Genomic DNA, 17804 nt, shown 5'->3' with positions numbered 1-17804 from the left:
CCTCTGTACCCCTCATTCTCCCTCTGTACTCCCTCTATCTCTCTCTGAACTCCCCATTCTCTCTGTAACCCCTCGATCTCCCTCTGTACACCTCTATCTCTCTCTATAACCCCTCTATCTCCCTCTGTAACCCCTCAATCTCTCCCTGTACCCCTCATTCTCCCCCTGTAGCCCTCTATCTCTCTGCACCCCTCGATCTCTCTCTATAACCCCTCTATCATTCCCTGTACCCCTCATTCTCCCTCTGTGCCTCTTCGTACCCCACTATCTCTCTCTATTACCCCTCTGTCTCCCTCTGTACTCCTCGTTCTCTCTCTATAACCCCTCTATCTCCCTCTGTACCCCTCATTCTCCCTCTGTACCCCCTCTATCTCTCTCTGAACTCCTCATTCTCTCTCTGTACTCCTCATTCTCTCTCTGTAACCCCTCATTCTCCCTCTGTACCCCCTCTTTCTCTCTCTGCACCTCTCATTCTCTCTCTGTAACCCCTCATTCTCCCTCTGTACCCCTCTATCTCTCTCTATAACCCCTCTATCTCCCTGTACCCCTCATTCTCCCTCTGTACACCTCTATCTCTCTCTATAACCCCTCTATCTCCCTCTGTACCCCTCATTCTCCCTCTGTACTCCCTCTATCTCTCTCTGAACTCCCCATTCTCTCTGTAACCCCTCGATCTCCCTCTGTACACCTCTATCTCTCTCTAATACCCCTCTATCTCCCTCTGTAACCCTCTATCTCTCTGCACCCCTCAATCTCTCTCTATAACCCCTCTATCATTCCCTGTACCCCTCATTCTCCCTCTGTGCCTCTTCGTACCCCACTATCTCTCTCTATTACCCCTCTGTCTCCCTCTGTACTCCTCGTTCTCTCTCTATAACCCCTCTATCTCCCTCTGTACCCCTCATTCTCCCTCTGTACCCCCTCTATCTCTCTCTGAACTCCTCATTCTCTGTACTCCTCATTCTCTCTCTGTAACCCCTCATTCTCCCTCTGTACCCCCTCTTTCTCTCTCTGCACCTCTCATTCTCTCTCTGTAACCCCTCATTCTCCCTCTGTACCCCTCTATCTCTCTCTATAACCCCTCTATCTCCCTCTGAACCCCTCAATCTCTCCCTGTACCCCTCATTCTCCCCCTGTAGCCCTCTATCTCTCTGCACCCCTCGATCTCTCTCTATAACCCCTCTATCATTCCCTGTACCCCTCATTCTCCCTCTGTGCCTCTTCGTACCCCACTATCTCTCTCTATTACCCCTCTGTCTCCCTCTGTACTCCTCGTTCTCTCTCTATAACCCCTCTATCTCCCTCTGTACCCCTCATTCTCCCTCTGTACCCCCTCTATCTCTCTCTGAACTCCTCATTCTCTCTCTGTACTCCTCATTCTCTCTCTGTAACCCCTCATTCTCCCTCTGTACCCCCTCTTTCTCTCTCTGCACCTCTCATTCTCTCTCTGTAACCCCTCATTCTCCCTCTGTACCCCTCTATCTCTCTCTATAACCCCTCTATCTCCCTGTACCCCTCATTCTCCCTCTGTACACCTCTATCTCTCTCTATAACCCCTCTATCTCCCTCTGTACCCCTCATTCTCCCTCTGTACTCCCTCTATCTCTCTCTGAACTCCCCATTCTCTCTGTAACCCCTCGATCTCCCTCTGTACACCTCTATCTCTCTCTAATACCCCTCTATCTCCCTCTGTAACCCTCTATCTCTCTGCACCCCTCAATCTCTCTCTATAACCCCTCTATCATTCCCTGTACCCCTCATTCTCCCTCTGTGCCTCTTCGTACCCCACTATCTCTCTCTATTACCCCTCTGTCTCCCTCTGTACTCCTCGTTCTCTCTCTATAACCCCTCTATCTCCCTCTGTACCCCTCATTCTCCCTCTGTACCCCCTCTATCTCTCTCTGAACTCCTCATTCTCTGTACTCCTCATTCTCTCTCTGTAACCCCTCATTCTCCCTCTGTACCCCCTCTTTCTCTCTCTGCACCTCTCATTCTCTCTCTGTAACCCCTCATTCTCCCTCTGTACCCCTCTATCTCTCTCTATAACCCCTCTATCTCCCTCTGAACCCCTCAATCTCTCCCTGTACCCCTCATTCTCCCCCTGTAGCCCTCTATCTCTCTGCACCCCTCGATCTCTCTCTATAACCCCTCTATCATTCCCTGTACCCCTCATTCTCCCTCTGTGCCTCTTCGTACCCCACTATCTCTCTCTATTACCCCTCTGTACTCCTCGTTCTCTCTCTATAACCCCTCATTCTCCCTCTGTACCCCCCTGTCTCTCTCTGTAATCACTCATTTTCACATCAGTGCCCTCAAACGCAGAACGGCACGGAGCTGCCGTCTGTCCGATTATCACGGGGCGTCTCTAAATCAGAATCTCCCCCCCCCCAAAAAAATACATATATATCTCAAAATCCCCAAAAAGAGGGCGACGAGTCGTGTTTTTAAGCAGAAAGGAAATGACCGAACATGAGACCGAAACAGTCGGGTTGTTTGGCGGTTCAGTGCCGGGATGAGTACAGCTCACAGCGGGGCCACCTGCGGTCGTGATTTCACATGCGGGTCATGCGCTCTCGGTTTTAACGCGCTGGCCCCTGTCCAGACCGTGTTGTGAACTGTTGTTGTTGTTGTTGTTGTTCTTGTTGTACAACAGACTGCAAAGAATTGTGTAGCTGCTGTCCTCACAGCTGGGTGGGTTGCGGTCTGTTTCTGCGCTTCTCTGTTCTTTAAAAAGAAACAAAACGCAACAAAAAAAAAACCCCGGAGTCTTTTTTCCTCGGCCGGTGCCCGGCAGCAGGGCCCCACGCTGTGACGCACGACCCCGGCCGGATCCAGGTTCGGCCAGGTTCGGTCTTAAGAAAGCGTGTGCGTATGTGTGTGTGAGGGGCAGTTCGAACCGGAAGTCGCGCCCGGACGTCACTTCCCCGTTCCGGCCTCGCGGCACGGAACGTCCTGGTTCTGCCGGCCGGAGCGGGACGTCCCCAGGGGGGTGACGTCATCGGCCGCCGTTGGGGGGGCAGCTGTGAGTCAGCGCCCGTGCGCTCACGTGAGTGTGACACAGTGTGTCTGCAGTCTGATAAGTGTTGTGTGTGCAGTTGCTACTGTAACAGACTGGTCTACTGGACTGGGACTGGAGCTCCTATTGTAACAGACTGTTCTACTGCACTGGGACTGGAGCTCCTATTGTAACAGACTGTTCTACTGGACTGGGACTGGAGCTCCTATTGTAACAGACTGTTCTACTGCACTGGGACTGGAGCTCCTATTGTAACAGACTGTTCTACTGGACTGGAGCTCCTATTGTAACAGACTGGTCTACTGCACTGGGACTGGAGCTCCTATTGTAACAGACTGTTCTACTGGACTGGGACTGGGGCTCCTATTGTAACAGACTGTTCTACTGCACTGGGACTGGAGCTCCTATTGTAACAGACTGGTCTACTGCACTGGGACTGGAGCTCCTATTGTAACAGACTGTTCTACTGCACTGGGACTGGAGCTCCTATTGTAACAGGACTGTTCTACTGGACTGGGACTGGAGCTCCTATTGTAACAGACTGCTCTACTGCACTGGGACTGGAGCTCCTATTGTAACAGACTGTTCTACTACACTGGGACTGGAGCTCCTATTGTAACAGACTGCTCTACTGCACTGGGACTGGAGCTCCTATTGTAACAGACTGTTCTACTGCACTGGGACTGGAGCTCCTATTGTAACAGACTGGTCTACTGCACTGGGACTGGAGCTCCTATTGTAACAGACTGGTCTACTGGACTGGGACTGGAGCTCCTATTGTAACAGACTGGTCTACTGGACTGGGACTGGAGCTCCTATTGTAACAGACTGTTCTACTGGACTGGGACTGGAGCTCCTATTGTAACAGACTGTTCTACTGCACTGGGACTGGAGCTCCTACTGTAACAGACTGTTCTACTGCACTGGGACTGGAGCTCCTATTGTAACAGACTGTTCTACTGCACTGGGACTGGAGCTCCTATTGTAACAGACTGTTCTACTGGACTGGGACTGGAGCTCCTATTGTAACAGACTGGTCTACTGCACTGGGACTGGAGCTCCTATTGTAACAGACTGTTCTACTGGACTGGGACTGGAGCTCTTACAACAATACAGTTCTGCTGTTTCCTCAACTGTGGGACTCATCCGAATAACATCCGAGTAACATTATTATGACACGACAAGAGTTAAAAATAGAAAAACCTGCAAATCACGTAGGGCGTCTGGAAAAAAAAAAAGAAAACTTTCAAAATGACTCGACATGACGTCACTCCGCCGTCGAGACGCCGGCAGCTCCCCCACCCTCCCCCCGCGAAGAACAGCTGTTGGAACACCCACTGACCAACCCCCCCTCCGCGCACAGGCCACCCCAGCTCACCGGGGAAATTCTCGGCCGGTACTGACGGACAGAGGAGGCGAGGAGGGGGACTCAGTCCTTCTGTCCGGCCACCGACTTCTCCTTCAGGGTCCGTCTTCCCAGAACCGGCCTCAGCTCAGGCGCTGGGGCCCAGCCCGGGCAGCGCTGGACCTGGGGGGAACCCCTACATTCCCTGATCTCTCGGGGAGCCCTCTCTCTCTGACTCTCTCTCTCTCTCTGAGAGGGCCCTTCGACGCGATTTATTCTGTTGTTCTGTAGCAGATGAAACCGCCGGAGACCTGAACGCCGCGGTTCAAAGGCAAAAGATTAAAAAAAAAAAACATTTAAAAAAAGTACAACCGACAACAGCAGGATTTAGGAAAGGGATGCGTGTGCTGATTTCCTTTTAGGGTTCGGAAGGACATGGGGGACCCCCCCTCCCCATCGCAAACACACACACAAGACCAGGACCCGCCCCCTGTCAAAAAAAAACTAAAGGAAAAAAACTGAAACATTATTCATTCAATAATTCATTCATTCTTTCAGTTATGGCCCATAAAGCATTTCATTCATTATTTCAGTTATTGCCCATAAGGCATTTGATTTATTTCATTCAGTATTTCAGTTATGGCCCATAAAGCATTTAATCAAATCAGGTTCCCCTGTCTCGACGCGCTGTGCCCAGACATCCCAAAATCCCAGCGGCGTCGAGGTGCTTTCCTGATGTACTTGCGCTTACGAGCAGTTGGGAGACGAAGAGGACGGATTTCACGCGGTTTTTTTTTGCGATGGGAATTTAACGTCGCCTCAACGGGTTTTTTTTGTTTTTCCCGGTCGAAGAGCAGAAGGCTCGTCCCGTGACGTTCGTGGACGGGCTGATCCCGGTCTGGACACCCGTGTGTGCCGGATCAAACAGCAGTCCCCTCTCTCCCAGAGCTCCCACACCTGCCAGAATCCCAACGGGTCCTGATCCTACTGGGAGAGGGAGGAGGGAACTCAGCTGAACTGGCAGCCCAGTGTGTGATCTCCTGTCACAGCCTGAGGAACAGACAGTGAGCCTGTCTCTCAATAATAATAATACAGTGTGTGATCTCCTGTCCCAGCCTGAGGAACAGACAGTGAGCCTGTCTCTCAATAATAATAATACAGTGTGTGATCTCCTGTCCCAGCCTGAGGAACAGTGAGCCTGTCTCTCAATAATAATAATACAGTGTGTGATCTCCTGTCCCAGCCTGAGGAACAGTGAGCCTGTCTCTCAATAATAATAATACAGCGTGTGATCTCCTGTCCCAGCCTGAGGAACAGACAGCGAGCCTGTCTCACAATAATAATAATACAGTGTGTGATCTCCTGTCCCAGCCTGAGGAACAGACAGTGAGCCTGTCTCTCAATAATAATAATACAGTGTGTGATCTCCTGTCCCAGCCTGAGGAGCAGTGAGCCTGTCTCCCAATAATGCTCCATCTGTCTACAGTACATGTCAATATTGTATGACATGTCTGTGTTTTAAACGTCTGTAATATGACTGTAGATTTCATTTTACTTTTATTTTGAAGCACCTTGAATTGAGAGAGAGTTAGCTCTGCCGAATCCAGAGAAGAAAAACGCGCCCGTTTCACGGTTCGGTTCAGGTCTCCACGACAGTGCGCCCCCGTATTCGTCCACCGGACTTCTATTGAAGATCAAGCAATCCAGCCCAAGGAGCACAGGAATCCCAAGACAAAGAGATGATACATGAACAAAACATGTATCGTTTGTTTTTTTTAATGAAAAAAACGGTTAATCTCACTAACCCCCGACTATTTTAACACGCGGAAACGGTGAGGATCTATTATTATTATTATTGCAGGGTGCAATCAGCAGCCATATCACCCTGCAACTCACAACTGGCAACCCACTGAAGCTAAGCAGGTGTGAGCCTGGTCAGTACCTGGATGGGAGACCTCCTGGGAAAAACTAAGGTTGCTGCTGGAAGAGGTGTTAGTGGGGCCAGCAGGGGGTGCTCACCCTGTGGTCCATGTGGGTCCTAATGCCCCAGTATAGTGATGGGGACACTATACTGTAAACAGGCGCCGTCCTTCAGATGAGACGTAAAACCGAGGTCCTGACTCTCCGTGGTCATTAAAAATCCCAGGGTGCTTCTCGAAAAGAGTAGGGGTGTAACCCCGGCATCCTGGCCAAATTTCCAATTGGCCCTTACCAATCATGGCCTCCTAATAATCCCCTTCTATGAATTGGCTTCATTACTCTGCTCTCCTCCCCACTGAGAGCTGGTGTGTGGTGAGCGTTCTGGCGCACTATGGCTGCCGTCGCATCATCCAGGTGGGGCTGCACATTGGTGGTGGTGGAGGGGAGTCCCCATTACCTGTAAAGCGCTTTGAGTGGAGTGTCCAGAAAAGCGCTATATAAGTGTAAGCAATTATTATTGTTATTATTATTATTATTATATGTATTTTTACGGCCACACTTGGCTTCTATGCGTGTGAACACCCCTCAAAACAGCACGCCTGTTACACATACTCTACAACACGCAGTCTATGACAGCGTATACATACTCTGCTCGGCTCACTGCGTCTCCCCCAGCCCTCTCCTTGAGACAGCGACTTTCACAGAGGAGGGAAGATCGATGTGATCCGCACTCGGCAGCCCCGGGACGCTCTGCAGAGGGGACGAATACTTCTTTCAATACCAGTCGCTGGAATAGCAGTGAACGTACTGCACTGGGTACTACAGTACATACTATACTGAACTGTACTGCACTATACTGAACTTTACTGTGCTGAACAGTACTGTACTGCACTGTGTACTACAGTACATACTATACTGAACTGTACTGCGCTATACTGCACTGTACTGTGCTGAACAGTACTGTACTGCACTGGGTACTACAGTACATACTATACTGAACTGTACTGCACTATACTGCACTGTACTGTGCTGAACAGTACTGTACTGCACTGGGTACTACAGTACATACTATACTGAACTGTACTGCGCTATGCTGCACTGTACTGTGCTGAACAGTACTGTACTGCACTGTGTACTACAGTACATACTATACTGAACTGTACTGCGCTATACTGCACTGTACTGCACTGTACTGTGCTGAACAGTACTGTACTGCACTGGGTACTACAGTACATACTATACTGAACTGTACTGCGCTATACTGCACTGTACTGTGCTGAACAGTACTGTACTGCACTGGGTACTACAGTACATACTATACTGAACTGTACTGCGCTATACTGCACTGTACTGTACTGAACAGTACTGTACTGCACTGGGTACTACAGTACATACTATACTAAACTGTACTGCGCTATACTGCACTGTACTGAACTTTACTGTGCTGAACAGTACTGTACTGCACTGTGTACTACAGTACATACTATACTGAACTGTACTGCACTATACTGAACTTTACTGTGCTGAACACAGTAAAGCGCTATACTGCGCTATACTGCACTGTACTGAACCTTACTGTACTGAACACTACTGTACTGCACTGGGTACTACTATACCATGTGTTATACTGAATCCTACTGTAAAATACTGTACTGAACACTGCAGTACTGCACTGTGTCCTGTACTACATATACTTTACTGAACTTTACTGTACTGAACAGTTCTGTACTGTACCGCACTTTTCTGAACTGTACCGTACTACATTGTACTGGACCAAACGGCACTCTACTGTACTGAACTTGTCTGTGCTGTACCTTACTGCACTGCATATTGTTTTGTGCCTTTTGTTGTTGTTGTTGTTGTTGTTGTTCACCTCCGTGGGTAAGTTCTCCTTTGTGTTACTTGATGCTCAATGACTGTCGGGACGGAAAACAAGTCCCGCGGTTCGGCTTCGCCCTCGTCACATGACCGCAAACCGGCCAATAGGAGCCTCTTCCGTGTTTGCCCCCTTCCCTCTCTCCCCTTGTTGCCCGGCAACGGTTGCTCGGGCGACGGCGGCGAACACCGCGCGAGGGGGAGAGGAGCGCATTTATAAACACGAACTTTATACGCCCGTAAACCCTTTTTTTTTTAAAATTATTTTCTGGTGATAATTATCCACAGGTATTTTGTGTTGGTTTGTTTTGGGTTATTTTTTTTAAGTACGGACGGCCCTCCCGGCTTTTTAAGTCAGAGGGCTCTTCGGAGAGACGGGATTGCGAATTAAAATTGTTAAATTGTTTTCCGCGGCTGTTCCGCGGTCACTCGTGGGAGACGACACTCCTGTTAATCAACTGCACCGTTTCGGCTTGTGCAGCCGCTGCTCCTTCAGTACATTGCCCTAATTGTTCCGTCCAGATCGATCTTGATTATCGATTATCGATTACTGATCAGAAAGGCATGCGAGTCCAGTCCGCCCCTCCGGCCACGGAGACCATCGGGCCGGAGTCCTGGCGGGAGAGCACGGTCCGGTCCATCCGCCTGGCCGAGCGCTTGGTGCGTCTCTCCCGGGGGCCCGACAGAGCCGGCTCGGCCCGGTCCCGCGGTGCCGCCCAGCCCGGCACGCCGCCGCCCCGGACCGCCGGGTCCAGAGAGGCCGGTCCCGGTCCGGGCGAGGAGGCGGCGGGGTCCGTGGATCAGCAGGATGTGAAGAAAGTCAGGCCTGTGTCCGCGGACACCCTGGTGAGTCTCTCAACTCCTGGAGTGTCCAGTCAGTGTGTGTGTGTGAACCCCTCTCTCTCTCAGTGCAGTGTTCATGTACTGGAGTGTCCAGTCAGTGTGTGTGTATGAACCCCTCTCTCTCTCAGTGCAGTGTTCATGTACTGGAGTGTCCAGTCAGTGTGTGTGTATGAACCCCTCTCTCTCTCAGTGCAGTGTTCATGTACTGGAGTGTCCAGTCAGTGTGTCTGTATGAACCCCTCTCTCTCTCAGTGCAGTGTTCATGTACTGGAGTGTCCAGTCAGTGTGTGTGTATGAACCCCTCTCTCTCTCAGTGCAGTGTTCATGTACTGGAGTGTCCAGTCAGGGTGTGTGTATGAACCCCTCTCTCTCTCAGTGCAGTGTTCATGTACTGGAGTGTCCAGTCAGTGTGTGTGTATGAACCCCTCTCTCTCTCAGTGCAGTGTTCATGTACTGGAGTGTCCAGTCAGTGTGTCTGTATGAACCCCTCTCTCTCTCAGTGCAGTGTTCATGTACTGGAGTGTCCAGTCAGTGTGTGTGTATGAACCCCTCTCTCTCTCAGTGCAGTGTTCATGTACTGGAGTGTCCAGTCAGTGTGTGTGTATGAACCCCTCTCTCTCTCAGTGCAGTGTTCATGTCCTGGAGTGTCCAGTCAGTGTGTCTGTATGAACCCCTCTCTCTCTCAGTGCAGTGTTAATGTACTGGAGTGTCCAGTCAGTGTGTCTGTGTGAACCCCTCTCTCTCTCAGTGCAGTGTTCATGTACTGGAGTGTCCAGTCAGTGTGTGTGTATGAACCCCTCTCTCTCTCAGTGCAGTGTTCATGTCCTGGAGTGTCCAGTCAGTGTGTCTGTGTGAACCCCTCTCTCTCTCAGTGCAGTGTTCATGTCCTGGAGTGTCCAGTCAGTGTGTGTGTGTGAACCCCTCTCTCTCTCAGTGCAGTGTCTATGTACTGGAGTGTCCAGTCAGTGTGTCTGTATGAACCCCTCTCTCTCTCAGTGCAGTGTCTATGTACTGGAGTGTCCAGTCAGTGTGTCTGTATGAACCCCTCTCTCTCTCAGTGCAGTGTTCATGTACTGGAGTGTCCAGTCAGTGTGTCTGTGTGAACCCCTCTCTCTCTCTCTCAGTGCAGTGTTCATGTACTGGAGTGTCCAGTCAGGGTGTCTGTATGAACCCCTCTCTCTCTCTCTCAGTGCAGTGTTCATGTACTGGAGTGTCCAGTCAGGGTGTCTGTATGAACCCCTCTCTCTCTCAGTGCAGTGTTCATGTACTGGAGTGTCCAGTCAGTGTGTGTGTATGAACCCCTCTCTCTCAGTGCAGTGTTCATGTACTGGAGTGTCCAGTCAGTGTGTCTGTGTGAACCCCTCTCTCTCTCAGTGCAGTGTTCATGTACTGGAGTGTCCAGTCAGTGTGTGTGTATGAACCCCTCTCTCTCTCAGTGCAGTGTTCATGTACTGGAGTGTCCAGTCAGTGTGTCTGTATGAACCCCTCTCTCTCTCAGTGCAGTGTTCATGTACTGGAGTGTCCAGTCAGTGTGTCTGTGTGAACCCCTCTCTCTCTCAGTGCAGTGTTCATGTACTGGAGTGTCCAGTCAGTGTGTGTGTATGAACCCCTCTCTCTCTCTCTCTCAGGGTCCAGTCTCTCCCTCTCCCCGGCTGCCCCCTGCCTGTCTGCGGGAGCGCTGCGCGGGCCGGAGCGTGGGCGTGGCTCTGGAGCACATGCGCGGCGTGCGGGCGGCGGAGGCGGCGCTGCGGGGCGAGGCGGCCAGGCTGGGGGCCGAGGCGCGGAGGCTGGGGCGCGGCCGGCAGGCCCTGGAGGGGGCGCTGTCCTCCCTGCGGCGGGAGCTGCTGCTGAACCGGCGCTGCGTGGAGGGGCGGGGCCTGAGGCCCACCGGCGCGGAGACCGTGAGTGTGGGGTCAGCTGGACCCCGGACACACAGGAGACACATCGCACTGCGTCCAGCACACGGGCGGACAGGGATCCTGGACTGCAGTCATACAGTACCACAGGGATCCAGGACCGCAGTCATACAGTACCACAGGGATCCAGGACCGCAGAGATACAGTACCACAGGGATCCAGGACTGCAGTCATACAGTAATATAGTCATACAGTACTGCAGTGATACAGTACTATAGTCATACAGTACTGCAGTGATACAGTACCACAGGGATCCAGGACCACAGTCATACAGTAATATAGTCATACAGGACTGCAGTGATACAGTACCACAGGGATCCAGGACTGCAGTCATACAGTACTATAGTGATACAGTACTGCAGTGATACAGTACCACAGGGATCCAGGACCACAGTCATACAGTAATATAGTCATACAGGACTGCAGTGATACAGTACCACAGGGATCCAGGACTGCAGTGATATAGTACTGCAGTGATACAGTACTGCAGTGATACAGTAACACAGGGATCCAGGACTGCAGTGATACAGTACTATAGTCATACAGTACTGCAGTGATACAGTAACACAGGGATCCAGTACCGCAGTCATACAGTACTATAGTGATACAGTAACACAGTACTACAGTACTGCAGTCATAGAGTAATATAGTCATACAGTACTGCAGTCATACAGTAACACAGGGATCCAGTACTGCAGTCATACAGTAATATAGTCATACAGTACTGCAGTCATACAGTAACACGGGGATCCAGTACTGCAGTCATACAGTAACACAGTCACACAGTACTATAGTCACAAAGTACTGCGGTGATACAGTACTGCAGTCATATAGTAATGCAGTCATACAGTACTGCAGTGATATAGTACTGCGGTGATACAGTAACACAGTGATCCAGTACTGCAGTCATACAGTACTATAGTCATACAGTACTGCAGTGATACAGTAACACAGGGATCCAGTACTGCAGTCATACAGTAATATAGTCATACAGTAACACAGTGATACAGTACTGCAGTCATGCAGTACTGCAGTCATACAGTAATATAGTCAAAAAGTACTGCGATGATACAGTACTGCAGTCATATAGTAATACAGTCATACAGTACTGCAGTGATACAGTACTGCAGTGATACAGTAACACAGTGATACAGTACTGCAGTCATACAGTACTATAGTCATACAGTAACACAGTACTGCAGTGATACAGTAATATAGTCACTCAGTACTACAGTAATACAGTACTACACTACACTACTATACAGAAGCAGGACACACAGGGGACACACTTGCGCTGAGGTTCAGGACATGGGTGTACACTGATACAGTAATGAATACAGTACTACAGTACTAGAGTAATACAGTACTACAATAACACAGTTATACAGAACTACAGTCATACAGTAATACAATACTACAGTAGAATACAGTAATACAGTACAGTACACTCCAGTACTATACAGCAAGACAGTACACTGCAGTAACGTACACTACTGTAATGTAGAGTAGAATATAGTATAGTACCCTAAACTACATTACTGTACGTAAAAATATAGTACAGTGCAGCACATTACACTACATTATTGTACAGTAAAGTACAGTACAGTGTAGTAGGACTACAGTACAGGACTAAAGCACAGTACAGTGTAGTAGGACTACAGTACAGGACTAAAGCACAGAACAGTGTAGTAGGACTACAGTACAGGACTAAAGCACAGAACAGTGTAGTAGGACTACAGTACAGGACTAAAGCACAGTACAGTGTACTGCAGGACTTGAGAGTAGAATGTATTATACTTCCCTACACTACAGTAATGTCGTTTGGAATATTGTACCATTAGCGCAGCGCAATTCGCTACGATACAGTTGGGCACTGTCCAGTGGCACGCCGCCGAAACGTCAATCACTTCTCGAAACCACCCCCCCGAGCCCCGCGGCCCGAGAGCGACAGCTCCCACAAGACGCGGGGCTCAGTGGGCGCCGTGCCTCGCAGGGCCGAGACGGAGCGGACCAGCTGCTGGACAGGGAGCGGGCAGAGCTGACCGCGCTGAAGGCCCAGCTGGAGGGCAGGCTGAGGGCCACCGTCACCCAGCTCCAGGTGTGTGTGTGTACTGTACAGGAGGGCCTGACCAACCTGTACTGGAGTGTCCAGTCAGTGTGTGTGTATGAACCCCTCTCTCTCTCAGTGCAGTGTTCATGTACTGGAGTGTCCAGTCAGTGTGTCTGTATGAACCCCTCTCTCCCTCTGTGTTCAGGCCCTCAGTGTGCGTGTATCCACCCCTCTCTCCCTCTGTGTTCAGGCCCTCAGTGTGCGTGTATCCACCCCTCTCTCCCTTTGTGTTCAGGCCCTCAGTGTGCGTGTATCCAGCCCTCTCTCCCTCTGTGTTCAGGCCCTCAGTGTGTGCAGTAGGAGGCTGCTGGACTGTGCAGCGGAGAGGTCCCGAGTCCTGGATCTGATCCCGCACACCGGGTCTGACGGGGCCGGACGCGCCGCCACACCGTCCCCCTGCGGAACCAGTCCCACCGGACCCGTCACTCCAGGTTCTGTCCCGCCCCGAGCTCCGGCTCAGACGCTCGGGAGTTCAGATGGTGACTTAATCTCCGAAAAAGGCAAATCGGGGAGTTTATCACCCCGTCTCGGAGCCCGGATATTATGTGGCTCATTTGCACATACGATGTGAGCAGAAAGCCCCGTGCGTGACCTCTCCTCGCCTGTCTCCCTCATTCCGTCCCGGTGCGTCCTCTCTGTGCTCTCTGCCTTGGAAAACCACAGGAAAAGGGCAGTGCAGGATCTCCTGAGGTTACAGCAAGAGTCAATTCAATTCCTTTCAAGGTGCTTCATGAGCACGACCGATGGGTACAATCAGTGTTGCCAAAGCCAATAAAAATAAGAAAAATCATATGAAACAAAACCAAAAATAAAAGTAAAATAAAATCTACAGACATATTACAGACATTTACAACAAAGACATATAATAAAATATTGACTTATACTGTAGACAGATGGAGCATTACTGGGAGACAGGCTCACTGTTCCTCAGGCTGGGACAGGAGATCACACACTGGGCTGCCAGTTCAGCGGAGTTCCCTCCTCCCTCTCCCAGTAGGATCGGGACCCGTTGGGATTCTGGCAGCGGTGGGAACTCTGGGATGAGGTTTCTGAATTCGGGGAAGACTGTTTCTCTAATCCCAGCATATGTGTCGCAGTGCAGTAGGACGTGTAGCCATCTCTGTCTCTGTTTCCACGTCTTTCCGGCCCTCAGAGTGCAAGGAGGTCATGGAATCGTCCCAGGCGGCTTTCAGCCAATCACAGCAGCTGAGGCAGGAGATCCGGCAGGCGATTGGCCAGGCCGTCGCCCGGCAACGGGCCACCCACCAATCCGTGAGCGAGGGGCTGGTCCGGAAGATTGCGGAGACCGTGATTCTGTCGGTAAGGGACCTCGGCGGGGGTGGGGGGTGGGGGGTCAAGGGTCGGGGGTCAAGGGTCCAGCAAGTCAGCGTGTCTCCCCCCCCCCCCTTTCAGCAACGCCTGGCCCTGAGCTCCGCCGCCACCCGACAGGCCGTGCACCAGCAGCAGAGGCAGCTGGACTGGATTCAGCACAGCCGGGACTCGGCCCTGGTCAGTGCCCCCCCGCCGCCGGACGCCCTGCGAGCGCGCCCCTCCCCCGCGGCGTCCTGACCGGGCCCTCTCGTCCGCAGGGCCCCGTGTCCAGCGCCGACCTGCTGACCCGCGAGAGGCTGGACAGGCCTGTGGTCAGAGTCTACCAGCGGCACCCCGGGACGCAGCTGCCGGAGGCCGGCGCCCTCATCCAGGTGATGCAGGGGTCTGCAGGAGACGCAGGCGGGGGGGTGTCTGCGTCCTGTGATGGACTGGTGTCCTGTCCAGGGTGTGTGAGTGTGTGTGTGTGTCCTGTGATGGACTGGTGTCCTGTCCAGGGTGTGTGAGTGTGTGTGTGTCCTGTGATGGACTGGTGTCCTGTCCAGGGTGTGTGAGTGTGTGTGTGTCCTGTGATGGACTGGTGTCCTGTCCAGGGTGTGTGAGTGTGTGTGTGTGTCCTGTGATGGACTGGTGTCCTGTCCAGGGTGTGTGAGTGTGTGTGTGTGTCCTGTGATGGACTGGTGTCCTGTCCAGGGTGTGTGAGTGTGTGTGTCCTGTGGTGGACGGGTGTCCTGTCCAGGGTGTGTGAGTGTGTGTGTCCTGTGGTGGATGGGTGTCCTGTCCAGGGTGTGTGTGTCCTGTCCAGGGTGTGTGTGTGTGTCCTGTGATGGACGGGTGTCCTGTCCAGGGTGTGTGTGTGTGTCCTGTGGCGGACGGGTGCCTGTCCAGGGTGTGTGTGTCCTGTCCAGGGTGTGTGTGTGTGTGTGTGTGTCCTGTGGTGGATGTGTGAATGACCGCAGGAGTAGCCAGGTGTCGTTTCCTCTCCCGGCCACAGGGGGGCGCTGTCCTGCGGCGCGCCCTGGGCTCCTCGGCCCGCGACCTGGCCCTGCTGCAGCTGGCCCGCCTGCGGCTGGACGAGGACCTGCGCGGCAAGCGGGCCGCCGCCCGGGTGGACTCCGCCGTGCTCAGGATGCGCCGGCGCCACGCCGAGTGTCCCCGCGCCCCCCCCCGCCTCCCGCCGAGCGTGTGCTAGGAGCCGCCGCCGCCCAGCTCGGTACGCCCGTGGACACTGAGACCAGTCCAGGCACTGGACACAGTGGACACTGAGAGACCAGTCCAGTCACTGGACACAGTGGACACTGAGACCAGTCCAGTCACTGGGGCTGCTGGCCTGGACACAGTGGACACTGAGACCAGTCCAGTCACTGGGGCTGCTGGCCTGGACACAGTGGACACTGAGACCAGTCCAGGCACTGGACACAGTGGACACTGACACCAGTTAAGTCAGTGAGGTTACAGCCCTGGACACAGTGGACACTGAGAGACCAGTCCAGTCACTGGGGCTACTGGCCTGGACACAGTGGACCCTGAGACCAGTCCAGTCACTGAGGCTACTGGCCTGGACACAGTGGACACTGAGACCAGTCCAGTCACTGGGGCTGCTGACCTGGACACAGTGGACACTGAGACCAGTCCAGGCACTGGGGCTGCTGGCCTGGACACAGTGGACACTGAGACCAGTCCAGTCACTGGACAGGCCTGGACACAGTGGACACTGAGACCAGTCCAGTCACTGGGGTTACAGAACTGGACATAGTGGACACTGAGACCAGTCCAATCACTGAGGCTGCTGGCCTGGACACAGTGGACACTGAGACCAGTCCAGTCACTGGGGTTACAGAACTGGACATAGTGGACACTGACACCAGTCCATCACTGGACACAGTGGACACTGAGACCAGTCCAGTCAATGTACAGAACTGGACACAGTGGACACTGAGACCAGCCCAGTCAGTGAGGTTACAGAACTGGACACAGTGGACACTGAGACCAGTCCAGTCGGTGGAGTGACAGAGTGTTATTTTGCAGTTGAGCGAGTAATCCGATGACGATAAAATGTTAACAGAAAATCTTTTGAATTTCGAGTTCTGCTGAAAGCCTGTGTGCTGATCTGAAGTCGATGAGCTAAACCGATAACCTGCAGTACCACTCTTGCAGAAATGAGCTAAACAGGTTCTGGTCCATTTGAAGCCGTGAAAGGGCGTCCTTTTCCTTCTTCCAGAGGCTGTAGAGACCTGTACAGACCAGCCAGGCTGAGTTGATGTCGTGGCGTGGTAGTCTTCAGATAAAAAGTCCCTGTGCTTAATCTTAGGTTTTGATTCAGGTGGTTTGTGTGTGTGCGTGTGGGTGTTTTTACGTGGAAATGTTACGATACTTACCCGAATTTAATAAACATGAAAGTTTCCAACCTGACCCCGAGGCCTTCTCGTTTTCTACCCAGGTGTGTGTGTGTGTGGGGGGGTATTTTGAGGTTTTACCAGCTGATTCTACAGCTGTCCGGCTGCGACACATCAGTTTCGGTGAACTTCACCAGCTCCTGCGGCTCCCGAGAGCTTTTACCCCTGGTTATCAGGCTACAGTCTGCCTGCTTCAAAACATCCCAGTCACGCCAGCTGCAACTGAGAGAGAGGAGAATTTTTATTTTTAAAAAAAGGACCATTTGGTCAAGGGGAAAAAAAAACAAAAAACTCCAGCCGAAAGAGGGAAAGACACCCGTGTGTAGCTTCCTCTTCCCGAGCGGGAAAAGATAGCAGCAAAGTGCTTCTCTCCCCACCCCCCAAAAAAAATAAAATACATTTATATATATATATTTCGCTTTTTAAACGAACCGGGGTCTCCGTCTCCGTCTCAGTTTTGAAGAACGACCCTGTTTGATCACAGGGAAATCGTTCTCTCTCTCTTTTTTGGGGTGCCTTTGTGTTTCGTTTTTCCTGGACCGGGAGCAAAAAAACACCCCCGTCCTAAAACGTTTTTAATTACAATGAAATGCGACTAGCCTAGTTTCTGCCCGAGAGAGCTGAGCTGAGATGTTCTCTCACGTATATTACCGAATGTAAAAACGGCTTTTAAAAACGTTCACAACAGGGGGCTGAGAATGAATGTGATGTAATGCAATACCGTTTCCACGATGCAAATTAGATCCTATTTTGTTATCGTTTTCGGGGTTATTTTACTTATTCAGGGAGAAGGACCTGATCTTAATTTACGCCGTTCAAACTTCTTACGTAAAGTGTGTTTGTCCAGTATTATGGTGACGGTGTTATTAATATTGATATGTTATGTGTTATCTTGTTTGTATTGTATTTACTTTTGTTGTTCAAATAAAAAGAAAGTTAAAGAAAGAGAGAAGTTGTCTAGGTCGCGTTTTTTAAGTTTTTTTTATGCATAAACAATCACAATAATTACAATACAAGCAAGAGTACATATAACAATTCCAAGACAAAAACATCG

General features: G+C 51.5%; 2 protein-coding genes across 2 annotated transcripts in view; one reads left to right on the top strand and one right to left on the bottom strand.

Moving 5' to 3' along the window:
• LOC107076046 (uncharacterized) overlaps positions 1-17804 on the bottom strand; it is a 64937-nt gene that overhangs the window by 31612 nt on the left and 15521 nt on the right. The gene's annotated exons all lie outside the window — the stretch shown is intronic.
• tektl1 (tektin like 1) lies at positions 7388-16766 on the top strand. Its single transcript, XM_069198942.1, has 9 exons — positions 7388-9002; positions 10628-11100; positions 11798-11812; positions 12665-13013; positions 13306-13456; positions 14179-14345; positions 14439-14534; positions 14615-14840; positions 15317-16766. Exons 1-9 carry the CDS (start codon positions 8721-8723, stop codon positions 15544-15546), a joined length of 1989 nt encoding a protein of 662 aa, XP_069055043.1. The 5' UTR covers positions 7388-8720; the 3' UTR covers positions 15547-16766.

This window comes from Lepisosteus oculatus, chromosome 14 (assembly GCF_040954835.1).
Source record: "Lepisosteus oculatus isolate fLepOcu1 chromosome 14, fLepOcu1.hap2, whole genome shotgun sequence".
NCBI lineage: Eukaryota > Metazoa > Chordata > Actinopteri > Semionotiformes > Lepisosteidae > Lepisosteus > Lepisosteus oculatus.
Note: the sequence above shows the minus strand (reverse complement) of the source record. Positions and strands in the feature narration are given on the sequence as shown.